This window comes from Pterocles gutturalis, unplaced genomic scaffold, assembly GCF_000699245.1.
Source record: "Pterocles gutturalis isolate BGI_N339 unplaced genomic scaffold, ASM69924v1 scaffold18438, whole genome shotgun sequence".
Taxonomy (NCBI): Eukaryota; Metazoa; Chordata; class Aves; order Pterocliformes; family Pteroclidae; genus Pterocles; species Pterocles gutturalis.
The window spans coordinates 100,780-128,570 of NW_010123614.1; the positions used below are offsets into that span (position 1 = coordinate 100,780).

At 37.1% G+C, this 27,791-nt stretch overlaps 1 protein-coding gene across 1 annotated transcript in view; it reads right to left on the bottom strand.

Moving 5' to 3' along the window:
- Window positions 1–23,678, bottom strand: part of FAM185A (family with sequence similarity 185, member A) — a 33,353-nt gene extending 9,675 nt beyond the window's left edge. Inside the window, exons 1-5 of the mRNA XM_010077979.1 lie at window positions 23,511–23,678; window positions 20,050–20,142; window positions 14,963–15,101; window positions 8,080–8,121; window positions 1,564–1,659 (exon numbers count right to left, since the gene is read on the bottom strand). Coding sequence (XP_010076281.1) covers window positions 1,564–1,659; window positions 8,080–8,121; window positions 14,963–15,101; window positions 20,050–20,142; window positions 23,511–23,678 — 538 coding nt within the window. The remainder of the gene's footprint in view (window positions 1–1,563; window positions 1,660–8,079; window positions 8,122–14,962; window positions 15,102–20,049; window positions 20,143–23,510) is intronic.
- Between the last annotated feature and the right edge of the window lie 4,113 nt (window positions 23,679–27,791).

The following is a 27,791-nucleotide window of genomic DNA, read 5'->3' on the forward strand; positions in this document are numbered from 1 at the left end:
ATGCATCAGACTGAAAGCAGATGCTGGGCCCCCAACCTGCCCACATTAGTCCTGTTTGGAATGACTCAGTCACCATGTTTGGAAGCTGCACCCTACACATTAAAACAAGAATGCATTTTCTGTTCCTTAGTTTTTGCCCAATTCCAGCATTCACTTTAGGAAAACAAAAAAGTTTATTTAAATACACCCCAAAAGCTGAAGCACAACATGATAAGAAAACTGATGTTATAACAAATCAGAAAGCAATTCAGCAGAATCACTTGCCTCTGACAGTCCTGATGAACAAATAACTGTTAGTATAATTTGGGACTAAATTTTTCTGGATATACAAAAGCTTTAGAATAAGAAAGGGAAAAGGTCTTCATCTTTGGGTCCTCCTTGGAGAGTTGCTCAGTAATGTGACTCATAAAATCCAACACACATGCAGCTAATTTATCACGAATGGGACATTTTCTACACTGCAGCTGTCAGCAGTTACTCTGAATTTATGGAGTAAATGAAAATAGGACTTCATCAACTTTGCCTTTACTAAACTGTGCTGCCAGAAGAGATGTCAGGCAATGTTTTGAAAATAACATTAATTAGAATCATAGAATGGTTTGGGTTGGAAGGGACCCTGTGCCATGGGCAGGGATGGCATTAGCTTTTATTAAATACATTCCCCTCTTTACTACTAATTCAAAGAGACATAACTTAGTATTAAGTGATTCAAAAGGTAACTATGAAATAATATTAATTTTTTTGTACCAATGGAACTAGAACAGCTTGTACAAAAGAATGGCACACCAGGAATTTCAATGCATTTCTTTTGTTATTCCCCTTCCAAGTAACTGATAGGTTTTAAAAGGGCACAAGCATTGTCTCACAGTCGAGAAAATGGTACCAATAACCATGTTCATTTAAACCACCTTAAGTGTCTGACATGATGCTAAAGTCAAGTATAAAAATGCTGTAGTTGTTCTTTTGCAGAACTAAGACTAACAAGATGTATTCAGGGCTTTGTTATTTGTCATTCAGAAGATATGATATTGCAAAACTATGAATCCAACTTTAGGAGTTTTTAACTAAGAAGTTAAATTCTAGTGAGTAATCACAAGAAAAAAGGAAGAATGGTAGGATAAGGCCCCCTCATCTTTGTTTTTCTATCTTCCAATTTCAGTAATGTGACATTTCACCATGCAAAAGAAATGTAAGCGTGTGATGGTTGTCACTCTGCACATACTTATATCAGTACCATGCACTAAACTGTGCTCAAGACAAAGGAAGATTGTAATTCAAGTCAACTCTGCAGAATTCTGTTGGGTAGGTAGCCAGTAAGAAAAGGTAGTATTGAAAAATAAAAAAATAATCTGTAATCCATTTCAAGTATCATTGCTCCTTACAGAGTTTATTGTATTATGATGCTTTACGTTCATTTCCTAATAATGAGGTGAAAAAGAATGTAGATAACCAACAATCACAAACTCATTTTTTCCACACAGATACACAAAAAAAAACCCCTTACGCCTTGTCTTCTACATCATCTACAACTTCCACAGAAAATACTTGGTTTAGTTTGCTAACCTTTCTGTGATTTCAGATCCACTTTCCTTAATTGACTGATATAAACATCTATTGCCCCATGATGTGTAGAAGCTTTTAGACTTCCATCTGATGAATCTAAAAAAAAAAAAAGAAAAAAGAAAATAACTTGTGTATCATTCACTCTTTGTAAATAAAAAATTGCTAGAGCATTTCTTTGTACTTTCAACTGATTTTGTCAATTCTTCCATGTCTGAGAAGTCTTAGATTTATTTACTTAATGTCAGACTTCTCTTAGAAAAACAGGTTTCTGAACAAAACTTATCTCCCCAGTCCAGAATTACAGCATACAGTGATCCCAACGCCGTAGCTCTGCAGTTGTTACTGGACTTGCTGCATCCACACACCCTCAACAACACTCCCCGCTTTCTACAAGGATGGATTCATCTTTGTGGGAAGATCAAACACAAAATCTGAACACTAAGATGTATTTTAGTTTCCAAAAGAGCTCCTTTGCTCAGACTCTGCACAGGGAGGACTTTACCCAGGTAAGGTACCCCATGTAAACCAAGCAGTTGTGCATCATAATGACTTATTACACAGAAGAACTGTTTATCAGGCTTTGCAAAGTCTGATTCACTACTTCTGAATTTTAAACAAATGTTTGAAGTAACTATTGAAATTCAGTATACATAGGAAAACAGCATTCGTTCATTGCCCTGGAACAGACACACCTGCATTTCCCTCTATACCTTATTAGCTGAAATTCATGATAACAAAACTTTCTAAAGAAACCTTTTTACAAATAGAAAGCTTTTAAGAAGCCTTAACTATATACTTGAGAAGTAGTCTTTTATTACTTGCAATATATTCCAGTATTAAATACACAATTTTCCACAATATTACAGTGAAGTCCTAAAGAGCTAACTTTTGAAGTACTGACCAGACCTACAGCTGATAAAAACTGCAAAGAAAATTATGAAGCAACTCTAGAGAAGCATTAAAAAATTACATATGCACATGAGCAAAAGGCAGTTAGGGAAGTAAATTTTTAGATCACTGCTAGAAATGAAAGTATTGGCAAGAAATCTTGAAATACTGATAGAGACTTTTTAGTTTTCAGATGTGCATAGAAAAAGAAACACAGTCAAACCTTCAGAACTAGCTAAAATAAGAAGATCAAAACTGAATGCAACTTTCCATTTTAAAAACTAAAATCATTAATAAGAGAATTAAGTTAATTAATCATAACAAAGGAGCCTAGCATTAATGCCTTAAGCTTGCCATACAACTATAGCTCTAAATACACTCATCTGGAGCTTCGCTGATGCCAGATCTCAAGCACAGATATGGAAGATCTGTGTATCACATATAAAAGTAAAAATGTACAAAGGGATTATTATCCCACACCTAAATCTGATTTTTTTGAACGGGAAAGTAACTTAAAAAAAAGTAGCCAATCCATATCTAGTAATCTGAAAAAGTGAGACTGCCTTTGACTAACAAGAAACCAATAACAACTAGAATTGGATGGGAATATTTTTTCCATTTCAGTAGATTGTGTTAAAAAAAAGTTCTGTTCCAAATCTGAAGGAAAAAAAATGAACTCTTCATTAACTGAAATTAATGAACTGTGAAAAAAAGTTTTGTTTGTGTAAGTTACAATGAAACATTTTTATTCATAACTTTTTAAAATGTTTGTAAGTTTGAAAAGGAAGGTCATTAAAATAAATATTTTGTATGAATCAATCCTTTTAATGAAAACTTTTCATAATGATAAATCAACATTTTTGTGTAAATGCTATTTTTGCAGATATTCCAAATCTAATTCAGTAACAGCCCATCACTGAGACTCCACATAACCTTGACAGAGATTTTGTTGGCAACAGTTAAAGGAAATATCCAGCCTGTGACTCTTCTGCTTTAAACAAAACATACAGATAGTTCCTTTATCTGCACTATGAACAAAGAAGAGTCTCCTGTGACAGGACAGCCACCTTCTCCAAGGAGAAAGACTGCCAACAGTCTGTACAACATCCCCAGTTGATGGTACTTTACAGGGATTAATGTTTATTCAGTGAATCCTTCTTCTTCCCACTCTTCAAATGCAAAAGCAGCTCTTGGTAAGATTCTTCACAGTGGAAAGATACCTTTTGCAAATCTAGCAGCCTCACTTCAAGACAGAGTTCCTTTCTAGATTTTCAGTTGTACATATATCATTCTGGTTTTGGCTGGGATGGAGTTAAATCTTCTTCACAGTAGCAAGGATGGCTGCATAGATTCTGACTTTCAGATCTGTTCTCTTGATTTAAATCCATGGAAATTATATCTTTATTTGACAAATTTTTATAGATTAAGAGTGGCATATGTGGCAAATGTACATTTGAAATATAATGAACAGGCCTGATATTTATAGGATGCTGCATTTCTTAGATCAAACCTAATTTATATTAAATAATAGTGATAGTACTTAATGAGATACAAGACAGCATTTTGGATTCAATTATCAAGACCCCAAGTAGTGAGGGAAGGAAATAATTTTTCAGAAAAATCCATTATTTTTCCACTTATGGCATCCTAAGAAAGACTTTCAGACATCATACTGCCTGTTAAAAGTTATTAGAATTGGATCATCCTTGTATACCTAGTTATATTTCTACTGTCTGTAATGTAGACTGGTTAGCTCTATATTGGAACAGAAGTATCCATTTGTGGATTAAACGGGTGGTATAGTCCTTAATTCTTCTGCTACGAACAAGTATTGACAACTGTATCAAGGTATACATTCTACAAGTATAAAATAAATCTCATCAGGAGTAAAAAAAAAAATTGCTCCAAAACCAATATAAACTTAGGTACTACTGTAACAACATCCAGAATCTTCAGCACCATTATATGAGATGCTTTAAAACATACATCATGTAACATCACCAAAATTGTTTACTGATAATAAACAGATGGCAAAGACTAGATCAATAGAACTAATTGCTATTAAGAGATTACAAGTGTGTGAATGGGTATTTCTTTTAAAGTACTCAAGAGCTGTACTTTATGAATTACAGTAAATGCCTTTAATGTAATTCAGAAGTGAGGTTTTTAATTTAAAAATTCCCTAGATCACATATTAAAAACTGAATCCTCAAGACAAAACTCACAAATTCAGCATTACTTCTAAATACACCGTTATTGTTTTATTTTTCAGTTTTCCAAAACTGTCTTAAATACCATAATTGCTTTCTCTAATTGATTCCCTTCTTAAAATAAATCTTTATAAATCTTTGGTGCTTTGACTCAGTGCTAGGGAACTGCCTTATTGTGACACTGACTCATCACAAAGGAGGATCTCAGACACTTCTGTTCACTTTCATGTCAGGACTATACTCAAAGGTATGTTTTTGAGAAAGCTGAAACGTTCTTAATTGTTAAGTTTCAGTTGATTTAAGACAGTGAGTATCACAGCAAGTCCCTGAAGCCTTTAGGTCATCTAGTGTGGGTTACTGAAGAAATGAGCAGAATAAGGCAAACTGACACTGACATATTTTTGAAAATATAAATTAGAGCTTCTTAAATCTCAATATACAGTTTTTCTTGACAGAATAAGTCCCTGCTGCCCATAAGCTGGTTAAGGCTGTTTCTTCCCCTCTGAACTGAAACACCCAACACCAGCTTTATAACTTCTGACTACATCAAACATAGAAGATTCATTTCTTCAATGCATTATTTGGCTAAACATAATTAATCCAGTAAGGAAAAAAAATTTTTTGAGCTGGTAGGGGAAAATCTGGCTTTTGGCTTATCCCCCTCTACTCAGCACTTATTAGACCACACCTAGAATACAGCATCCAGTGTTGGGGCTCCCAAGAGAAGAGAGACATCAATAAACTGGAGTGAATTCAGCAGAGAAGCACCAAGACAGTCAGGGCATCGAGCAACTTCCCCATCAGGGGAGGCTGAGGGATGAGGGCTTGCTCATCTTGGAGAACAGACTGCTTCAGGACCTGACAGCACCCCCTGGTATCTGCAAGGAGGTGATCAAGAAGACAAAGCCAGGCTGCTGCATGGTACATGATGAGAGCACAACAGACAACAAATAAAAGCTGAAACAGGACAGCTTCAGTCTAGACAGAATGAAAATCTTTGTCACCCTGAGGACAGTCAAGCAGCGGAACAGTTTTCCCAGAGAAGCTGTACAGTCTTTGTCCTTGGAGGTTTTCAAGACCACAGGATAATGCCCTGAGCAACCTCACAGTTGGCATGGCTTTGAGCAGGAGGTTGGAAACTAGAGACTGCTTGAGCAGGGAGGCTGGGCAAGATGACTTCCAGAAGTCTCTTCCAGCCTCAAACATTGTGTGATTCTGCAACTTCCTGAGGTCTCTTCCAACCTGAGTCTTCCTATGAATTTACCAAACAAAATTTAAAATATTAAAGTAGTTCTAAACACAAAGTACTCAACTACTTTTTGTGAGATTACTCAGATCTCTAATGACTATTTTAAGCAGTAACTTAAACTAGAAGCAAAAATAGGCTGGGTTGTTTTAAATTAAAACCCATTCACAACCCATGGAACATTTGTTAGAAGTAGGAAGCTTCTAGTACAAGGCTGGAAAACAGTTTGTCAGCAACTAACAAAGCTCATAGTATAGGGGGAAAAAAAAAAAAGAGTAACCCCTACTTCCATATTTTAACAATGTCGATGTGAGACACTGCCCTAGGCCAGATGCTTAAAAATCACACTGAATTTTGGATAGTCTTTAAAAAAATAAAACAATAATTTAAAAATGAAAAAAACCCAAATCAAAGCTAACTATTATATAAATAACAAAAAAGGCAGAAAATCAAATAGACTGACAACAGCATCAGTTCCCTGTTTTAATGCAGAATTATACAAGAATAAGAAACTGTCAACACAGTCACTTGCATTTTCCCCAAAATATTAAAAAAAAAAAATCCAGCACTCTGAACTATATTTTAGTTTGACTCGTAAATAAATCTCTCAAAAGCTAAGGATATGTCCCCAAAATCCGGAGATGAGTGCATTATTTTTTTTCCAGTTAACTGATAAAATTCTGCCTCCAGTTAAATAAATAACTACATGCCTATGAAAACCCAGCCAGGGAAGTTAGAAATAGGAAGAACAACTCAGTTCTTCAATCAGCAAATCCCTGACAGATCTCTGGCAATCCAACAAACTATCTTGTGACATAAATTTCTCATACATAAAATCCTTTCACTTAAAACTTTATATTTTTTTCCCCTCAAGCTTTTGGAGTTGAACCACTGGATCTGAAAAGTCATTTGCCTTTGGAAAAATTCCATAAAAATCTAAAGAATGTTTAATGTTCTTTAGGAAAAGATTAAGTCTAACTAGTGCTTTCAAAATTTAAAACTGAAAAATACAGTTTATTCAACTGTAAGATGTGTCTTAATGTTTAAGCTGGACCTGGTTAATTAAGGAAAATAATCATCATCTGCTGATGGAAAAAGCTACCTCCTGTGTTAAGAAACCTTTATTTAAACACTCTGCATATTCTATGAGTTTATTTAACAGAAGGAAAAACAGACTAGCAAGCTTAATTTAATTCTGTGGTTTAATGACTAACTCATAAGAATCTGCATTGCATTCATTTTCCAGGAATGTTAATATAGATTGCTCAGAAACATAAGAAGAGTTGTAACAGTACAGCTTGTCCCTGAACAACACTTAGTGAGTGACTGTGGTTACTACCATTAGCAGAAGCCTGTGAGATTTGGGCCTGTACCAAGTTTATTTACAGAAAGGGAAATCCTTCTATGTACATTCAAGTGGCACTAAGCCTTGTCTATGATTCTGTTGCTTCAATTTTCTGCATACAAATAACCAGAATTTGAGTTTCTCACTTTTGTGTAGCTGTACTATAAAATAGTGAAGAAGGAGCCCTAATATTTTCCTAGAATAATGCAACTGATAGAATTAATGTTTACCATAACTAACTCTGAGTTATCTTGTTGTATAAAAGCTTAAGTTCCTGCAAGAAAATTTGAGCTGTTTTTATTTCAGGAAGTGAAACCAATGATTAACTTAATAGCTTGGAAGTGTTGTTTAAATTAGCACAAGCTTCCCCCCCCCCCTAATATGTAATACATCAATGATTAATGCTTTGTGATATAAAAATTAAAACAGCTAGTCATTGATAGCAACAAATGTAAGACAGAACTAGGTTAAAGGCAAAATGATTGCATTTGATGCATCCTTAGTCTTTTCTCATGTCATTTTATCCCATCTTAATCTAAAAGATGACACCTAGACTCAGTCTAACTTGTGCAAAGTGCAGCAGATATTCTGGTATCAAAAGTAGTGTGCAGTGTGCCTTGCCCAACTGCAAAAGGCTGACAGTCTAGTTTGGAAAGGATCTCCTTCAGTGACATAGCTATCAGTGCTATTCTTGAAAAGAAAAGACAGCAGAATCATCTGTGAGGAATCACCTCCTCCTTTTTACTTTCTCTGTGAATATTTAGCTTTCAGAAAAGAGAAGGGCAGAGTGAGAAAAAGAGTTCTCTTGGCGAGAAGGTAGAACCTACCTACTGTGATACTCCCTGTTTTGGTCTGAAGGCTGGTGTTGCCTAATAGGAAAAGAAAAGGGGAAAAATGTTAAAAGCATATTATTTAACTGAAATCATAACAAAGGCTCAAGTAATGTGATCCTGTACAAGGGCATTCTAGCTGTAGTAGCATATCTGATTTGCATATAAAAGCAAAATAGCATAAACCAGTTATATTGCTTGAATATTATTGCTTTACAAACAAAATTCTTAACAGGTCGGTAACAATGAAGTGATTCCAGACAAGAAAAACACCAAGTAAAGCCTAAAGACACAGACTAGATGTGAGGGAAAGAAAAGCAGAGAGGCACTTCAAGGCTAAAGAAAAATAATTTCTTATTTTATTTAGGGCTAATTTTTTAATTGCTCTGATGCCTGCAACAGCACTATGGATGATTTAAGTAGTTTAATAGGATGAGAAATAGAAACAGCTAATTTTCCTCTTCTATACACATACCTGCCCCTTACCCCCACCACCGGAGGGGATGTTCTGCTTTATCCTCAAAGGCTCCTTCCTGGACTCACTGAACATTACCTGCTTCCCCCAAACTTATCCCTATGTGCATGATGACCCCTTGCCAATGCTTTTCACTGACTTCAGTGAGATCTGAGTGTGTCGGATGAACTGGAGAACATCAAACAAAAGAGTGTGTAAGGCACAAAATGTAGAATGGTCTCCTACTGAACTTGCATTTACTTTGAACAGGCACTTGGTGTTTTGGCCTTAAAATCTCAAAATCCATACTCTTCCCACTTACCTATGGCATCAAGAGAATCTGGAAGGACGACAGATGTACCTTGTAACAAAAAGCCATCTATACTACCCACAGTCTAACAAAGTTGGTAGAAACTTCCATAGTTCCATGTATGCTACACATGTAAAACTGCCTCACAAAAAATGCCTTTAATTAAAAACCTAAACCACAACATGTCATTCCTGCCACTCCCTTGTCCTCTCAGGAAGTAAGAGATTTAAAAATAAGGTTGATCACAGTAATTGAATCCAATTTAGTAATACACAGTATTCACAACAATTTTCAGATCTTTTGTAAGAGGGCTTTAAAAACTGCAAATGGATCAAGTTCTGCTCCTATCTTCTGTAATTACAGTCGTAAAATACCATTACAGTAGAATGCATTCCTCTGTATATGACCTGTAGTGTTTTTTTTTTTAGTGGTCTGTGGGCTAAAAGCTAGAAAAGCAAAAAGCAGCCTATCATAAGTTCATAATTTCAAGCACATACTGTACAAAATACTTAGGGTCTGAAAATCAGAGTCGAACCAAAACCATATTTCAATAAACTTGAAGGATGTTTGGCTTTACTGTTTGCCTTTAAAAGGCACACTGTAATTACCCACCCTTTTCCCTATTTTATCATGACTAGTACTTATTTTTGTACAACCTACAAAAAGGCCTAGTGTTTTGTCAGCTAGCAACTCCCATGGAGCTGAAACTAGATGATACTCTGTCTGAGTAGGGCCCCTGGGACTTGTGGATTTGCTGGTCTGTTCTTTGTTTTTCTGTTTTGTTTTGATAAGCAGGTCCTTGAAAAATATCAAACATCTAGAAATCAAACTCTTATTAACCACAAACTTATATGCAGATATGACTCATGTTACTGTGACAGGCTCACTTAAAACATTCAGCTAGAACAAAAGTTGCTTTTAAAGCAGATAGGAGTGTCCTGCTGTGTTGTGACCTGCAGTGCCTACAGACAGCACACAAGAATGTACTTTTTGGTCATGTAACTATTCTATGAAGGCCAACACAAAATTTTTAAGCTAGCCAAGTATTTTTTGGACATGTCAAGGGCAAAGAGAGAAAGACATGACTAGAGGTAATTGCTAGTTTGATTATTCCATCCAACTGACTTCAACATTGTAGTGCAATACTATAAGTCCGAAATACAATAGTTTTAACAGAACATTGATGGCAGTGGTTTAGTGTTTCTCTTTGTCCTGGGTTAACCTGAGACAGCTTCTTGCTTCTGAAGAAATAGTTATCTTTCCTATCATGTACAAGCTTCGTTTCTGCATAAACACTATAGAACTTGAAACTACAGTACTACAAGTCAGGATCAGTACAGGACTGGGGCAAAAGATGGCTTTTGGGATATAAATTAAGGCATCGCTTTACATAGTATTATTTCCATTCCTCCAATTTGTTTTGAAGGATCGCAAGGTGACAGGGTTATTCTGATGCACAAAAAAAGCAAATAAACCACCATGCAGCTTTTTACCACTCTGACTTTGCATTTTAAATTTGCATCAGGCTAAAGCAGAGACAAACCTAAAAGGGAACAAATAAAATTTCTACAATCCCACTTTGTAACAGTGAAATCCAGAAACATAACTGAAATTTATGGAACAAATTTTGGTATATCAGATTCTTTTCAGAACGGATTATGGAGTGCCAAACACAGGCATTATACCATACTACCTTCAAAACACTGCAGATTTTCTACTTTGTCTCATCCAGGTCACTGACAGGATAAGGCAGCTACCTGTTCACTTTTTCCTGTATATTAATTAGTGTGTAAATACATAGAGCAACTTCAATAACCATGTTCTCCAGTGTGATTCTCTCACATAATGAAATAGTTACTAGACTATGACAGAAGAAAAGCTCAAAGGCAAATATTAAGTCCTGCATATGAGACAAATCAACCCCATAAAGCAGTAAAAGTTGAATGCTGATTGTTTGCAACGAAGCTTTGCAGCTAAGGACCCAGGTACCTTGATGGACACCAACTTCAGTATGAGCCAGTAAAACAGGTCAAGCGCACACTGAGCTGTGTCATTAAGGGTATAGGCAGCAGGTACAGCCCTCTTGTGATATTACATCTGGAATACTGTGTTCAATTTTGGGCTTCCCAGTCAGGAAAAACACTGATGTACTGAAGTGAGGCCTGAGAAGGGTACTGAGAAGACTAGGGGCCCAGAGCACATTACAGATACTCTGACAGGTGGGTTTGATTTGCTTTTAAAGAAGGCTGAGGAAGAATCTTATTGCCGTCTTCAACCACCTAATGGGAGGGTATAGAGAAGAGACTCTTCTCATGGTGATGCATCAAGAAGAAGGGATAACGGTTACAAGTTCCCATAATGGAAATTATGATTTTTTTTTTTTAAAAGGGACAAAGTTTTTTTCCCCACCAGAAGGATAATTAGGGACTGGAACACGTAACACCAAAAGGTCATGCAATCTCTGTCCTTGAGAATATTCAAAGCTCAACCAGACAAGGCCATGAGCAACTTTGCTCTAATTGAGCCGACTTTAAGCATTGAGTTGGACTTGATGTCAAATTCCTCTCCATCCTAAATTATTTTGTGAATAAAATAAATTAATAATTAATGCAGCTCAAGCCAAGGCTTTGGCACAGTTGCAAAAAGGGGTTTCCTTTTTCTCCTACTTGCTCCTCTGTGGAGGAGTTTCACTGTAATGTTATTGCCCCCTGGATAAAGTAGTACATTTCTCAGTCTTGGAGCTGTTTATTCTTTTGATTTTTTTAAGTGTCAAGTAGAAAGCTGAATGGCACCCAACACTTACCTGTTACAGAAACTGATTAAAATTACTCAAAACTAATTTATTCAAAATAGTGCATTATTCATTTGCCATAAAAGTATGAAGCATGCAAAAAAGCAATCGAGAATGCCCATGTACATATTCCCTCACCTTTACTTTTTTTTCTTGGTAAAACTGATGACATTCAATAGGGACCATTTACCCCCTTCCCTTCAGTTGTGGGTTGGACTAAAGAAAAAGACGTACTCACTGGTATTTCCATACCATGTATTCAGTGGTATTTCCATAGATATCTTAATCCCCCATTGTAAGTGCATCTTAAATATTTTAGCTGCTTCAGATCTGAGATATATGCTGGGAACAACCCGATTCTGGGCACTTCAATCTAACTTCCTTATTGGATATATGAATTACTTAAACTACATAAAAAGTTACCTGCAAAATGCAAGCTATTTTGTTACTCTGAGACAGCATTACTCAAATTCCTTTTAGTGTAAAATTTACACCTTTTCATAGATATTAAATTTAATATGAAAGTGCTGAAGAAAGATACCTTTAAGTAAAATCTTAAATTCTACTAGGTTTTTAAATTACTAGTACAGTACAAACACAACGGTTATGCACTGCAAGGAGTTAAATCTAGCAGACGTTTAAAAGTGAGCTAAAGTCAATTTAAAGTCAAGTGTTCAAACTATCATTTGTATTCATCCTAACAGTGATACAGGCATTTATAAAAAAAAGACAGTAATTTTTATTCTATAACAAAAATAGCAGTTTCAACAATGTTAAGTACATGGTGCACACATTATGCACTCACTTTCTTTAAAAATAAAAGGCTCAGACAATCTTTTGTCTGTAGCTTTTTTGTATCACACTGGTAGGGGTTTTTTTTATCTGTTTGGTTTTTTTGTGACAGCGAAGAAAATTTAACTTCTGATGCCTCCATCATCTGAGGCATTGGACAACAATATTGAAGACAGTATTACTGTTATGCTTAAGGACTGCAATACAGAATCAATATAATCTTTCTACACGGAGTCAGTTTTAGTCTGTCAGGTCCTAATTCTAATTCCATTCATCCAAGTTTACAAGCTCACAAGCACTGGAATCGTACAGCCCAAGTTTCAACTACAAAATGGGTCTCAGGCAGGTTTGTAAAGCTTGCATTGCCCTGACTTCAAAGTTCTCAGTACAAAAGCAACGAAGTCTAGCTCAGTTTTTTGCACAGATGTGCTGATTTTATGCCAACTATAATACTAGCATACCATCAGCTATAGGGAAATAGTGGGCTTACTTGACCAAGAAATAATCTGTCCAAGTGTTTACAAACAAAACTACTACTAAAATTGAGCTACCTTATAAGCAAAAGACTAAGTGAAAGTGATCAATTTTTTTCTACCATAAAATTATAGTGGGAGTTTATCTTTTCTGCTAATATATATACACACGCACACACACACACATATATATATATGATATACAATAATTTAAAATACTTTAAAAGTATTTGCTCTTACTATTAAAACATGATTGAGGAGCATGACGTTTTGCAGAAAATATTATTCTGAAAAAATAGAAATATCATGCAACTGTTAATGTGCAATTGTTTTTAAAAGAAACAGCTAAAATAACGTTAGGTGTTCCAGATCCATTTAGTAGAGAGCTCAGGAAATAACCCTGAAGTAATGTAAGAACTGTCTGTTTAATTTGGATGCAATTCTATTTGCTTTCACCCTGTTGTTCAGCTAAATGACAATGTGGCATTACTAAGGAAGTAAGTCACTAACTAGAGCAGTTATTTCATTTTTGTACCATGAAAACAAAAACAAATATTTTGGATGTGCACAGAGGCATGAACATGCTCACAAACTGATCATTCCACAGTATCATTATATGGGTTTGAAGTTAGAAAAAACCAAACTAAAACAGTTTATCATCCAGAAATACCAGTAATACAGTCTATATGTTAGAAATATACAATAACAAGAATAATAATAAAAAAAAAAATCTTATTTCTGCCTATGCACGCTAAAGTGAACTTTACCTAACTGGTTTAGAAAACAGTCTTAAGCTTATAGTAAACAGACAAAGGAGTTGCTCCTTTAAGGACAGAATCACTTCTGAAGCAAGATGACAACATAAAATTGCTAAGAAATTGCAGCAAAGTGCTTACAAAGCATATAGTTGGAAATCTGGTACTCTGACTGACGTGAGTAACTTTAACTTCTCATATATCCTCCAGTTTGCTTTACTTAATGTTAAATCACCACAAATGCATTACAGCACAATCAGAATTCAATGTGAATTTGTTAAATGAGAAAACCTCAACAGATTCCAACCTTGACTGCTGTTATATGGGATTAATGAGACTGAGTGTGCCCTCAGCAAGTTTGCAGACAACACCAAGCTGTGTGGCACGGCTGACATGCTGGAGGGAAGGGATGCCATCCAGAGGGCCTGGCCTGGACAGACTTGAGAGGTGGGCCTGTCCAGACCTCATGAAGTTCAACAAGGCCAAGTGCAAAGTCCTGCACCTGGGCTGGGGCAACCCCAAGCACGAATACAGGCTGGGTGGAGAATGGATTGAGAGCAGCCCTGAGGAGAAGGACTTGGGGGTGCTGGTAGACACGAAGCTCAACATGAGCCAGCAATGTGCAGGTGCAGCCCAGAAAACCAACCATATCCTGGGCTGTGTCAAAAGAAGTGTGACCAGCAGGTCGAGGGAGGTGATTCTCCCCCTCTACTCCACTCTCACGAGACCCTACCTGGTCTGGAGTCCTCAGCACAGGAAGGACATGGACCTGTTGGAGTGAGTCCAGAGGACTGGTGCTGGAGCACCTCCCCTATGAGGACAGGCTGAGAGAGTTGGGGCTGTTTAGCCTAGTGAAGAGAAAGCTCCAGGGAGACCTTCTAGCAGCCTTCCAGTACCTGAAGGGGGCTATGGGAGAGATGGGGAGGCACTCTTTATCAGGGAGTGTAGCAACAGGACAAGGGGTAATGGTTTTTATCTGAAAGAGGGTAGATTTAGATTAGATATTAGGAGGAAATTTTTTACTGTGAGGGTGATGAGATGCTGAAACAGGGTGCCCAGAGAAGCTGTGGATGCCCCATCCCTGCAGGTGTTCAAGGCCAGGCTGGATGAGACTTTGAGCAACCTGGGCTAGTGGAAGGTGTCCCTGCCCATGGCAGGGGGGGTGGAACTCAATATTTAAGGTCCCTTCCAACCCAAACCATTCTATGATTCTATGATTTTTTACTGTGAACGTTATGAATACCTTCAGAGCAGCTACATTTGTGATAGTATTTCCCTTACCATGTGACAGGATTTCCTTCTTACCATGAATACTTCCCAGCAGAATATCACCAGCTACTGAAGACAGAGACGATGAATCTGCATAGAGATACTTAGTTTTCAGCAGCCCATCTTCAGTAGATATGTTGATGGATGTCCCCTGCAGCTTCTCTATATTCACGCTCTAAGAGAAATAAACTTAAATAAACATAATGGAAAACTTGTCATCACAGTTTGAAAAGGCAGAGGGAAGTAACACTACTTAAGAGGCAAAACAAATGGAAAGCAGTTGTTGGTGCAGAACAAACAGAATCGAATTCTTAGCTAAAAGCTACACAAGACAAAACAAAAAACCTTTTCATTCAAGAGCTCTGACTGATAAGCTAATGGTTCTTTACAACATTCCGATGAATTATTACATCCATCATACAGGTGAAGAACCCAAACAATCACAAACAGATGAAATAAAAACTTGATTTATTTTAAAAACCAAACCACTTCATTTTGAAAAATAAAAAAAAGGATCAGCTCTAATAATGAAGACTTAATGTTCATACAACATTATAACACTTAAAGCACTGATACTCAGGCCACCATATACTGAAATATCTACTGTCTGTTACATGCAGCTACTTATGCAGATTTTTAACTGGCTCACTTTGTAGACATAGCATTGGTGAAGGCTTGCGAAAAAGCCACAGCGGCTCTTTCTCTCAGTTCATCCTACCTTGGTTATTCAGGCCTCTATTCTTGGACTTAAGCCCCAAGTTGTATAAAGCCTTAAAAAATGAAGGGTAAGATCTCCATTTCTACTTCTTTTCAATAGAAATGGAGAAAAAGAATAGGATTTGAGAAGCTGCACTACAGATAGATTTGAGGAATAAAAGGTCATAGATGGAATGATCTATGCAGAAGCAACAAGTCGTGTGAGACAACCTATACCTATCTGAACAAAACAGATCACATTCTTGTGCAGCTACCATACAAATTCAATTCTATTCTTCCTCAGTTAAACTTGATTTATGATGGAATCATGCAATAGTTCATACTTAACTTCCATTCAATTTGTTTTTATTTTGCTTACACAGACTTCAAGTGAATTGCACACAATCCTTATTCATTACATTAAATTATATATGACCTTCTAGATCAAACTGTGCCTTATGGCAATTCATCTTTAAATCTGCTTTATCATTTTAGCATTGTCATCTTGTCAAAGTTAATACAAAAAAATAAGTCTGCTAACCCTTCCAGTGAGTGTTACATTGTATAAAGAATATGCTATGGGTAAAGGAAGAGGTATTCTGACAAACAGCAACTAGAGTTGCACAAACTCCATCCTGCATTGTGTCCCAAGAAGCGAGCTAAAGAGGCTGGTTTAGTATGAACTATATGACAGCCAAATTATACTGTGACTTTACCAATCCATACATAGCTTTATGCCATCTTTACACTAAGTCATAAGATTACAAAACAAACTCTTGTCTTAATATTTTTGACGTGATGCAATGCTGCAACACATAGCAGGTCTCCATGAATGTAAGAAGCTACATTAACCTTTATGAAAGTCTGGTGATGAAAGTGCTGTGCTAGAATTAGAGATATGTGACAGTCAATGTGTACAATTTCTGCAGGTGATCTTTAGGCAATGATATTAAGGCATAACTTGTCACTACCCAAAGTGACAGCAATCCAGCTTTTCAATCTTTCAGTGCTCCTAACAAAACTCTTAACAAGCAGAGTCCTTAACAAACACAAGTTTACATTGCATCTATCCTACAAATGTTTCCCACAGAGTACTCCACTACTCCCACACCCAGGATAGCAAAGCGTAAGCCTGCTGTGGCACACTGACAAAGCAACAAATAAAAGAAAAGCCACTATCATTTTCCTCAGTGATGTAAACCTGTGCCGAAGAGTTAATTACTTCTGAAGTACCTTTCCAATTTTAGCAGGGCCATCATTGCTATCAGCATAATGAAAACAGAACAAGGTACACTTTAAGGGAGGGGAAATAAAAACATCCGCATAGTTTGGGTGCAAACTGGCTGCCTTGTGGCAAAAAAAAAAAAGGAAAGCCCAAAAAATCTACATCTATTACTATGGCATGCAAATTTTGACTCTATCCGGATATTTAAGTAGTATAAAGCACCTAATTATAAATAAGCTCACACCCCAACTCATCTTATTTCCCAGCCGTAACCATCTTTCTTAAAAATGCACAGCAATAAAGAGTTGTCTCAGCACATGATAAAAATAAGTACTGAGTCAGCTAGTTGCTATTAAAAATAAATTAAAAAAAACCCCAAAACTACCAATACAATGAACATTTGTTTCAGAATAACCCAGATCTAAGGGGGGAGGGCAAGAGTCAGGCTGCTCAAGTATAAGACTAAAAAGTATTCTATATAGGGAAACCATGAAAAAATAGGATGGCTTTTTATTGAAACTAAATATGTTTTCAGTCCCAAATTCTTTAACTTTTATGAATTTTTGGCAAAACACACATGATTGGCTCTGCTAAATAAATGTTATAGAAAAATCCCTGTCGCACAGATTAGCTAATGACTCCCCAGTCAAACAAATTTGATTATATTTGTCTTGTAAAAATTCCTTCCTTTGAGAGTAGGGCCTTGGGAGTTGCAGTTACTGAGACTGACCACGTGCTCCATCAGTTTCCTACCTTTTAAAGAAAAAAGTGTTTATCTTCAAAAATCAGACTGAGAATGTTTTTGCACCTGAACACATTTTCACCTGAAAGGAACATCTTGCTATGTTTAAATACAACATAAACAACTCCTTCCCCACATATTGCTCACCTTAGCCTTCCTTTTTGTGCCATTTTTGCTCAAATATTTTATGAGTGGCTTCTCTATTCTCCCCCTTAAAAATATTCTCTAGCTCTCAAATGCTTAGTATCTTTTACCACATCCTTTCCCTCCCCACCTCCAGGAGGGGGCTGGAAATGCTGACAGAGCCATAATTACATAATGATGACTACAACTGATGGAAGAAACATCTCATACAAACATACACAGGAGACATAAGGCTGACTGATTATTAACAGAAGGGGCCAATTGAGAAAAGAAATCTCACACTGTCCTTTCTAACTACTCAGCAAAGTTTGCTAGTGAGAAGTTCAATAACATAAACCAAAATATTGTTCTGCAGATGTAAATTCCTGTTAAAATTACTCACTTCACTCAAGATACTACAGCTTTACAACTGTAAGCATGACTTCTAGCAATATTACAGACTAGGCAAATATTTATGATCACAAAGAAGCACTTCACTTAATCTGCAGGAAGTTTGTTTTATTTTTTCAGAAGGACAGTGTGTCTGAAAAAAGTTAGATTTTTAAATACCATTTAAAGACTCAAAGCAAAACAATTACATTACTCATTTTCATGAACTATATTTTCACATAGATATAGATCTAATTATTTTTCTACCATCCACTTGTTTTTATCATCACCAGCAAGATGTTATTTGAAATTAACTCCATGATCTGTACTGGTGTAATAAACTAGTTTGGGAAAAATGACTAAGCAGCACAATTCTGATTTAAAGACCACCACCATGCTAGTATGTTGTGAGCAGCATGAATCCACAGTGGTTAAAGCATTTTCTAGATTACACTTCATCTTATTCACTGGTAGAAAGCAAGGAGTCCAGTTTTCAGATCCTTTCAACAGCAGCCCTCTGCAGGAAGATGGATGACACATCAAGAAAGCTGCAAACTGCCTCTGCTCTCTTCTATTTCCTGTAGCTGCTAATGGCTTAGGATGGATCTGAACTCCACTAACTAGTAACATTCCTGAGGGAACTGCCAATCAATTAGCACCAATCAGTACAACTGTGGCATCAACAGAGCATGTCACAGTAAGACTTTACCCACTCTGCTTTATGCTGGGATGTCTTGCTGGGATGAAGAAATGTTCATGAAGAAGTACTAATTAGTACAGCTACAGCAGGTGTTTGTACATAAAAGGCAGGCCAGCATCCACTACAAACAAATGCAGGTAATTTAATGTTGACAGTTTTTGGAAAAAACCAATGACAAGTTGCTTAATTTACAGCAGAATGTTAAGAACAGTTTGGTAGTTCTATGTAAGAGACCATATGACCTCAGAACGCAGCCTACAACACATACGACAGTGCCAAATGGTACTTTGCAGAGGTGAGTTTGGACTCCTAGAACATAATATCTTGGCCCTAATTATTTTGTTGGCTAGGGAGAGTCACCCGCACTCCTTCTGATTCTTTCCAACACTGCTGGTCTTTAAGGGTACCTACTGATTCTGCCAGAGTACTGCACACATCCAAGCTCCTTACAGACTTGGGCTGGTTCCACATGTTCATACAGCAATGCCTCAGATCTAACGACTCCTAATAGCAGTTACATGGACATTGTGACACCTAAACATTCAAGTTAAGCCCAAGAACCAGACTCGGTGTAAAAACTGTAGTATTATGTAAGGGAGCCTAGCTCTACGTTATCTTAAATAAAGAAAAATTGACTACTTATGTCAAGAAACAAAACCAGATTAGAGTACTATGAAGTTTGTCTCATGCTGCCATCTGCTGAAAAAAGCAAGCTACTTCTCTACAAAACTCTTCCAGTTTATGATTCTTCACTGCATCTCGTTAACAAGATTACATGCAATTACATTTCCTCAGCTGCAAAGAAATACTCTTCTACTCTTCAGTTCCTACAACCAAATAATCCTGGAATTGTAGAGCATGTAAAAATATCAAGACACTATTCATGAGACACTAAAATAAACTCATGGGCCTGCTGCAGAATCCAGGTGCCTAGATATCAGCCAAGTAAAAAGTTTAAGACAGTTGTGAGGGTCTACGTAATTAAAACTGATGAGTTGTATCAGCTCTGTGCTGACGGAATGATCACATGCTTATTACTGCTCTTTCTCTGGAGCCTCTTTACTACTGCAAACCAAGCACAAGATAAAACAGTATAATTAAACAGATGAACTTAAGTTAACAGTGAAATGACAATCAACCAATGAGGGTCATTATCTTTCCCTCAGCACATATTCTTCAAAATTTAGTCATTTTGCAACAGACAAGTTGAACAAGCCATTGGAGAGAAAGTTTTACTTCTTACTTACACCCTTCTCTGTTGCACGAATATCTGTATTTCCATAAAGTGTTCCAAGACCAATTACTTTGCCACCATTTGTTCGTATATCAATTTTATGACTCTGAAAAAAAAGTTTGAAAATCATAAGGTTAGGATAATCATAATTAGAAAACAAGTTGTCTTGTTTTTCAAGCTGTACCACAACAGCCACCTTGGATCACAAACTTCCTTTTTACTGTGAAGGCTTCTTCTCAAGTGATTGCCAAACGTGCTGTTTACTTCCAGTGGGGTCAAACTCAAAACAAGTCAGCTTTCTTTGTAACCAGAAACACAAAGGAAAGACTGATGCTGAGGAAACCTTTATTCTCAATACAGGTGGGGGTTTTGGCTTGGCTTTTTTAACTAGAAAAACATTCACTCAGTATATATAAAAATAAACAGCAGGTGAAGGAAGAGGGAACTTGGCATTTAATTTATACTCCATCCAGAAACCACAGTATGCATATACCCGGTACTGTAGCAGATGAGAAACTAGGAGCTGGCAATGAGAAATGAACTTGCAAACTGGAACCTTCCAGTGATCTGGAACCTACAGTGTCACAGAACCCTGTAGGATAATCATATATATAGACACAAACATACCATACAGCTATTTATTCTTGGAGTAGCACGTATAGCCATAAAATTCTGTGGATGCATCCCAGTGCAGACCTTAGGCCTGCAAATAGAACCAGATCCTACAATGTTTCATTACAACCAGATTCTCATTCAAATTAGGTATTTTGCATATATCTATACTATAATCTCAAGTTTTTTCCCAAAGAAACCAGGTTTCAAGTAAGAAATGCTATAGCCTTTATACCTTTCAGCTGCTGCATACAATTGACGAGAAAAAAAAAATAGAGAAATACACACAAAAAGGGACATATAGCTAAGGTATATTCAAACAAAAGATCTACCACCAATTATAAAACTAATCTCAGAAAGATCAAAAAAGGTCTTGTGAGTAAAAACAACAGGCTTTCAGAGGTAGTTATCAATAGAGACACCTAACAGACAGCAGGATTTGCTGAGAGGAAGCAAGTTAAAATGGTCAAGTAGCATTTTCATTAAGAGGGAATATTCATCCAGACAGAAGTAAGCAGCACTAATGTGTCATAGGGCTTCTCCTAGCAAGAGAGAAAGTTTTGATTACGGAAGAGGTAAAAGGCTGTCATGGCCATGACAGATGTTAAACAAAAAACAGAAAAAATTGTTCTGTTCAAAGAAAGTAAGAACAGTGTTGCAGGACCTTAACAAATCAGGCTTAGACATGACGTGTGGTGAGGAAGCACGGCAGGTCTTCCGCTGATTGTACGCAAGACACCTGGAAATTCTTGTTACCACCGACACAGTCAAAGAGTCAGAAGTAATCACAGAGCACAGAAACAAAATTAAAGGGTCTCCTTCATCCCACTGTCACTGCTGAGCTGATGGACAGTAATAAGAAGCACAAGATGAAATTAAAAAGAAGCACTGCTTTCTCAATGAAGACTTTGGGAATAATTTATGCTCTAAAGAACACTGAGAAGTCATAACTGTATTTTGGAATTAGTGCTGCTATCAGTTGACCTAGAGACTTAGAAGGGATAGGGTGAACTGGGCTTTAGACAATTACAAACAACCACCAAAAAAAGATCTCAGTAAAACAACCCTCAACAAGTCTCACTGGTTAATTCCTACTACACCAAAAGTATCAGTCAAAATTCATTAAAAAACTCACACAGAATATTAATCTTTTCTGTTCAACTACTAGCATGTGTGATTAAGGAAAGCAGATGTCAAATTTCTAGATCTTCTGTAAAGACACCATACAGTATACCAAAAATCACCAAGGTTTTTGAATTACAAGTTATACAAACAACTTCTTGCAGTCTGTAGCAAATGAAGAGAATTAACAGTTGTAAAGCTGTTTCCTACTGCTCTTGAATAATCCACACAACCTGAATTTTTTATTTCAAGTCATTGATCAATAATCTTTTGCTCTCTACTGTAAAGACTCTCCTGCTTTGCTAGGCAATGAGGTTTGTGGATAGCCTAACAGTGAAGCAACATGAAACACCTCTTTAATTCATCCAGGGGAGGGCAGTATCACTTCAGTTTGCTCACTAAAGTACATTCCCTAAAGAAGAACCAGCTCCTGCACTGCACTAGAGTTTAGCCTATAAAATTTTCAGTGGCTTTGAAAAAACCCAAAAGGTTAATAATTCTGCTTCTCACTAATAATTCTGCTTCTCTACTAACAGAGTATAATTCCTGAACCTATATTAGAAAAAATCGAGTCACAGTTGCCTTATTAGAACTAGAGTACTTCTTAAAAACAATATTAGACTAAAACCAGATTGTATGGCTAAGAGATACTGCAACTGAACAACTGTTGCTCTTGTAAACACCTATACAGTTGTTAATTTTAATTCAAAACCTTAATCTCACTACTTCAGAATCAACAAAACCAAGAGTGTTAACATATCTTTTCTAGTACTGTATGCTGAAGCTGTCACGGTAACCAGTAAACACCTATAGTACTGTTAACTTTTTGTTAGATTTTAGTTACCTTTTTAAGAGTAATATGGTCAATTAGTAATACGGTCAATTCAGTAGTTCACTGAATATGGAGTAAAACTAGCTCAATTGTACATTAAATTTTGCCTTAAATTCAGTTTCCCATATGTGCGCTATGAAATAATCTCTTACCATGGTAGAGAAAAACACTGAAAGATTTTTCATATCTCAACCATATTTAATCTTAGGAATTACCCTATTTGAAAAGACCTTCTTCTGAATTCATACCAATTCCTGCAGGTACAATCCTAATTATTCAAGTGAATTTGATTCCAAACAGCACCTAAGTCAGATATACTTTGATTATTTCTACAAAAGCCTACGTCAGCAAAACTGAAATCTTAAGACTGAAAAAACAAGGTCATGACCGTGATATATACAGAGATCATGTATCAGTTTATCAGATATATTTCAGTCAGGTACTTTGAATATGTAATGTTTAACTTCTGATTGAAAATTAAATTAAAGAGTTTGTCAATAGCGCTGTTACACCAGAATTACAAAAAAACACAGGGGGGAAAAAAAGCAACATACTGCAAAGTCCTGACTGAGCAAGCATAACTATTACTGTACTAGATAGGAAATCCCAGTCTGTATTTGGTCTTTTTTGAGGCGTAGGGAGGGCAGATATCAGACTTACTGCTGTCACTGTTTCTGCTGGCTTTGGCTATCATCAAAGGTACCTGGACTTCTGACTCCACATTATTTAGTGTTATTTACTTTGTGTCATAATTGTACGCAATAAATAAAAGGTGAGGTGCTACGCACATAGTAACACTTAGAAATATCAGAGGAGTTCTCATCTTCAGAGCTGGTATTTTTTATATTATATTCCAACACACAATCCTTTTTAAAAACACCAATGGAGTGGGAGAGGGTTCTTTGTACCTTTATTGACTGCAAGACACTAGTCCCCTTCTCCGTTTCTATTTTGCAGTTATTGCACTCTATTTTCTGAATCTTCACGCAGCCAGTCCCTGATGTTTTGATATCCAAATCTAGAATTAAAAGAGTTTTATTAGCAACAGAATAAGAAGAGTCAGATCTATTTAACATAGTACTTGATCACTTATATAGTATCTACATGTAGTATAGAAAAAAAGCAGCCGCTTTGCTACTAGAGAAGCTTCTTGCAAAGCTTGACCACAGTTTCAATTGCATGACTAGTCGCTATCAACAACGGACACTGAAAATTCTGTAAGCCTGTGTCTAAGTCATCCAGCTTCAAGAGAGATCATTAAGTGGCAGCAGCATGACTAGTGAGCGTAACCTCTGGCAAGGAATCAGCAGGGTGTGGTCTTTTAGGGAAGTTTTCGGGTTGTTTTTTTTTTTTGAACCCACTCCCAAACTCCACCTCAGTCTCAGAGCTACCCTAGTCATCAATCCTGTTAGCAATTCTACTGAGACATCCGGTTACCCTGACATGGGTTTTGGGGTGGGAAGGTTGGCAGGTTGAGGCCACGTGTAGAGTAATCAGATTTAACAGCATAAATACACAGGCCTTGCTTAGACCTGTGCTGCTTCAACTAGCAAGGAGCGTAACACAGAAACGGGTATAGAAAAGTTTGCACCTGTCATTCTTCCCTAGCCTTCTGCAAGGCCTGACTTACCAGCCTGGCATGCAGAAGCATGTTTATCTCTAGTCTGAATCACCTCACCTTACTGCTGTTCATAGGCTCCCACAAAGAAAAGTCACTAGGTTTTGTAGATAACTGTTATCTGGGGAATAATTTATGAGTTTATAGTGCTTCACACAGCAGCAGCAAAAGCATTTTTCTGCCACTTGAGCTCACCCCTGAGTTTAAGGAACTGGGAAGAAGTTTGAGATTATGCAGTCTGGGGATTCTGACTATATTATTAATGATTTATATTAATGACCACCATAACAACTGGCAAAAGGTAGAGGCAGGAGAGGAAAACAAGTGGTTTTGTTCTTCCAAGGATAAAAGGCAGAAGGAAGAAAAACAAAAATTGACCAGGAGTCAGAAGTGTTTGTTGCAAGACACATAACTGAAGGCCTAGGAGACAGTGAGCCTATTACTGTCAAAAAAAAAAAAAAAAGATAATCTGGGAAAGAAACCTTCATTTAAGCACCTGAGAAAGTCTTTCTTTCACCTCCACTATCTGCAAAGGTGACAAGAACTATGAGAAGAATAATCAGAGTATGTATAATAACCTCTGCCCCAATGAGATTCCCCAAGTCAGACCCAAGACACAGCAGAGGCTGCAGATCAATACTGTCATGCTGCTGCTCAGGACAGATGCTAGAAACACCATGACAGCAGCTTGCACACCATGAAGATGAGAGACAGAGCTCTAATTAACAACAAAAGGAAGTTTTGCCACCTCCACACCATAAGAATCCAAGAGGCAGAGCTAAAACACATTACCTCTTTGCTGCAAGAGTGCTCCCTTACTGCCACACTAAGCTAAGAGGTTAAACTTAGAGAAGGATGCAGACTGTGTTTGCAGGTAACAATTCCCTAAGAAGAGGCAGACTGGATAAGCAGGTTTTCCAGAAAGATATTTTATTTACAGACATTATTTTCTCAGCCTCTTCTCGGAAGACTTCCAAGAAAGAGATACTGTGACCAAGATTTTAATCAAACTATATGTTTCTTAAATTTAAGTAAACTCTAAGCTAAATTTTGAGGCATGTAAAAGCACAAAACCTGGCAAAATGGACTGGTGACTATCATCACGGAGTCAAGAGCCAGCACCACAAGGTTTTATGTTGGTAAAGCCTAGAACAGTTACACCAGACTAAAAATACCAGAATGATATCTGAGCTACTTCAATTTGATCGATGCTGATCTACAGCTTCTGAAGTTGAGACAAACTTTTCTGTAAGGTTTTACTTCTCACAGTGCAGTTGTTTAAACACAGTTCCCAGAGAGACACAAATAGAGGCACTCTCCAAACATCTATGCTTGAAACAGTATGTCCCTGCACAGTGCAAACCTGGAGAGTTCAAAAAGAAAACAATATTATTTTTGAAATACAAGCTGTCTTGCTCAAAACTGCTCAATTCACCCACTGGAAAACTGCACGGTCCTTGGGAGGATCTACATACAAGACCTCTGCTATTTTGCTTTCTGAGAAGAGAGGGGTCCAAAACCTAGTTTGCTTGTGCAAATCTTTGAATTCAATAAGCTTGAGAGCCTCTTTCTCTTATTGCTTCTGCCAAAAGGAGTGAGGAAAAGGCTTAAAAGCAGTCAGTTTAGCCATGATACCAACTTAATAAGACTTTTATAAGAATAAGGTTAATTAAAACTTCTGATACTGCAGGGCATATTAGGGCCATCATTTGAAAGGGAGATTAGTAGTGTAATCCTAGCTGTATCAAAGATAGGTGCCAAAAGAGGACATAGAAGTCTGGGGATTCATGAGCATGCTTTTAGGAAACACCAGGGATTCCTGGAAACATACTTTGTGCCTTGATCCTCTGCAGAGTCACAGTGCTTTGCTAGCCTTGACATAGCAAAAGTTAGTGGACGAGGAACGTAGCTCCTCTATCTCACAAATAGGCTTCCTGAAGTAAGGATAAATGACTACACAAAGAGGCAGGCTAAAAGCTGGATAATATTGCTAATGAAATTTCAACAAGCAAGGAAGAACAGGATACAATCTGTTTCAGTGACAAAGCTCCAAAAATAGCTAGTTGGATTCCTCCTTAGCAAACCAACTTCAGCCACACAAATCTGGAAGAATGCAGGAAGATCTTTGAGATACAAAGGACCTGTATTGGAAGTAAAGGTACAGATAGAAAAAAAAACCCAACAACTTTGGTATCAGAATGTAGCCAGGGGTACCCCAGAAATACCACCTTAAGCTATGATATTTGAAATAGACTGGGAAGTTACTTCAAGTGACTCAGAAGCCCTGGAATACTAGAAGTATTTCACTATGATCTACTTTTCTGCTTATCGAGGAAGCTTACCAGTAAGTGTGCATGCATGTAAAATAATTCAGTCCACAAAAAACTATTTATTGAGGGTATCAGATTATAGTATTTGCTACTCTGAGGCTGCAGGTCTGCCATACTTAGCAGTAGACACTGATGATCTTTTTTCCAACTAATTAATGAGTTAGGACTTCAGAAAAATACACTGTTGAAAAACATTCACATTTGCTTTCCACTAACATTTACAGAAAACAAAAAGCAGAAACAAGTAGTCCCAGGGGCTTGGGTTCTCCCCTCATATAAGTAGTCAGAAAAATTGTTTAAGTGATACCATAAGATTATGACTTTGGTAATTCACAGAAACATTCAAGACCCATACATTCATTCAGTTTGCTTAGTTAGTTCCACAAGCATCTACAATATTTAGCTAAATAGCTAAGTGATCTCATGGACTTAAATAAGACTAATGTGGAAGAGTTAAGTTTTCCCAAGGAGAGAACTGATAATAAACAAACAAACAAAAAATTAAAAACCCACACTGGCTTACAAGTGGGCCTAGACCAGGAGTGCTTGCTCCTGTGCCAGAGGAAACAGAGCTTTGGTATTCCACCTTGGCCATGAAGCCTGGCCACCTCTTCAACACTCATGGTTCTCATCTTTGACTTTGGCAGAGAAGCCTCTGTTCTCTTGACCAGAGTATAAGAAGGAAAAATCATTGGAACAGTTTGCCAAAAGAGGTTGCATAGTCTTGGATGTTTTCAAAACCAGACTGGATAAAGCTTTGAGCAGTCTCTTCTGACCTTGGAGTTGACCCTGCTTTGAGCAGGAGGTTGAACTAGAAACCTTCCAAGGTCCCCTCCAACCCAAATTATCCTTTGATTCTAGTATAATATGTATGTACTAAAGCAAAACGCAAAAACCACCTGGTAAGACAAGGCAGATGATTCTCAGATCCTGGCTATTCAAGACCTCATTTGGGTTTACTTCTGAGAACTCAGTCAATGTCCAGTAACTAGAAATCAAAGAGCTGGTTTCAGGTTTAATTAGCACATGTAGTTCAACATGCCAAGACACAGGTTCTCTTCATGTGCTAAGCAGACTCCAGACCTACAGCCATGTGCCTACACTGTCCCTGGAATAAACAGCTAGCATATACATGTGACCTAAAGGAAAATAAACACAATTAAGGAGAAATTCATTAACCTCTATAATCTATGAAGGTTAAATGTATCAGAGAGGATTATCAGGTTGTATGATATTGAAAG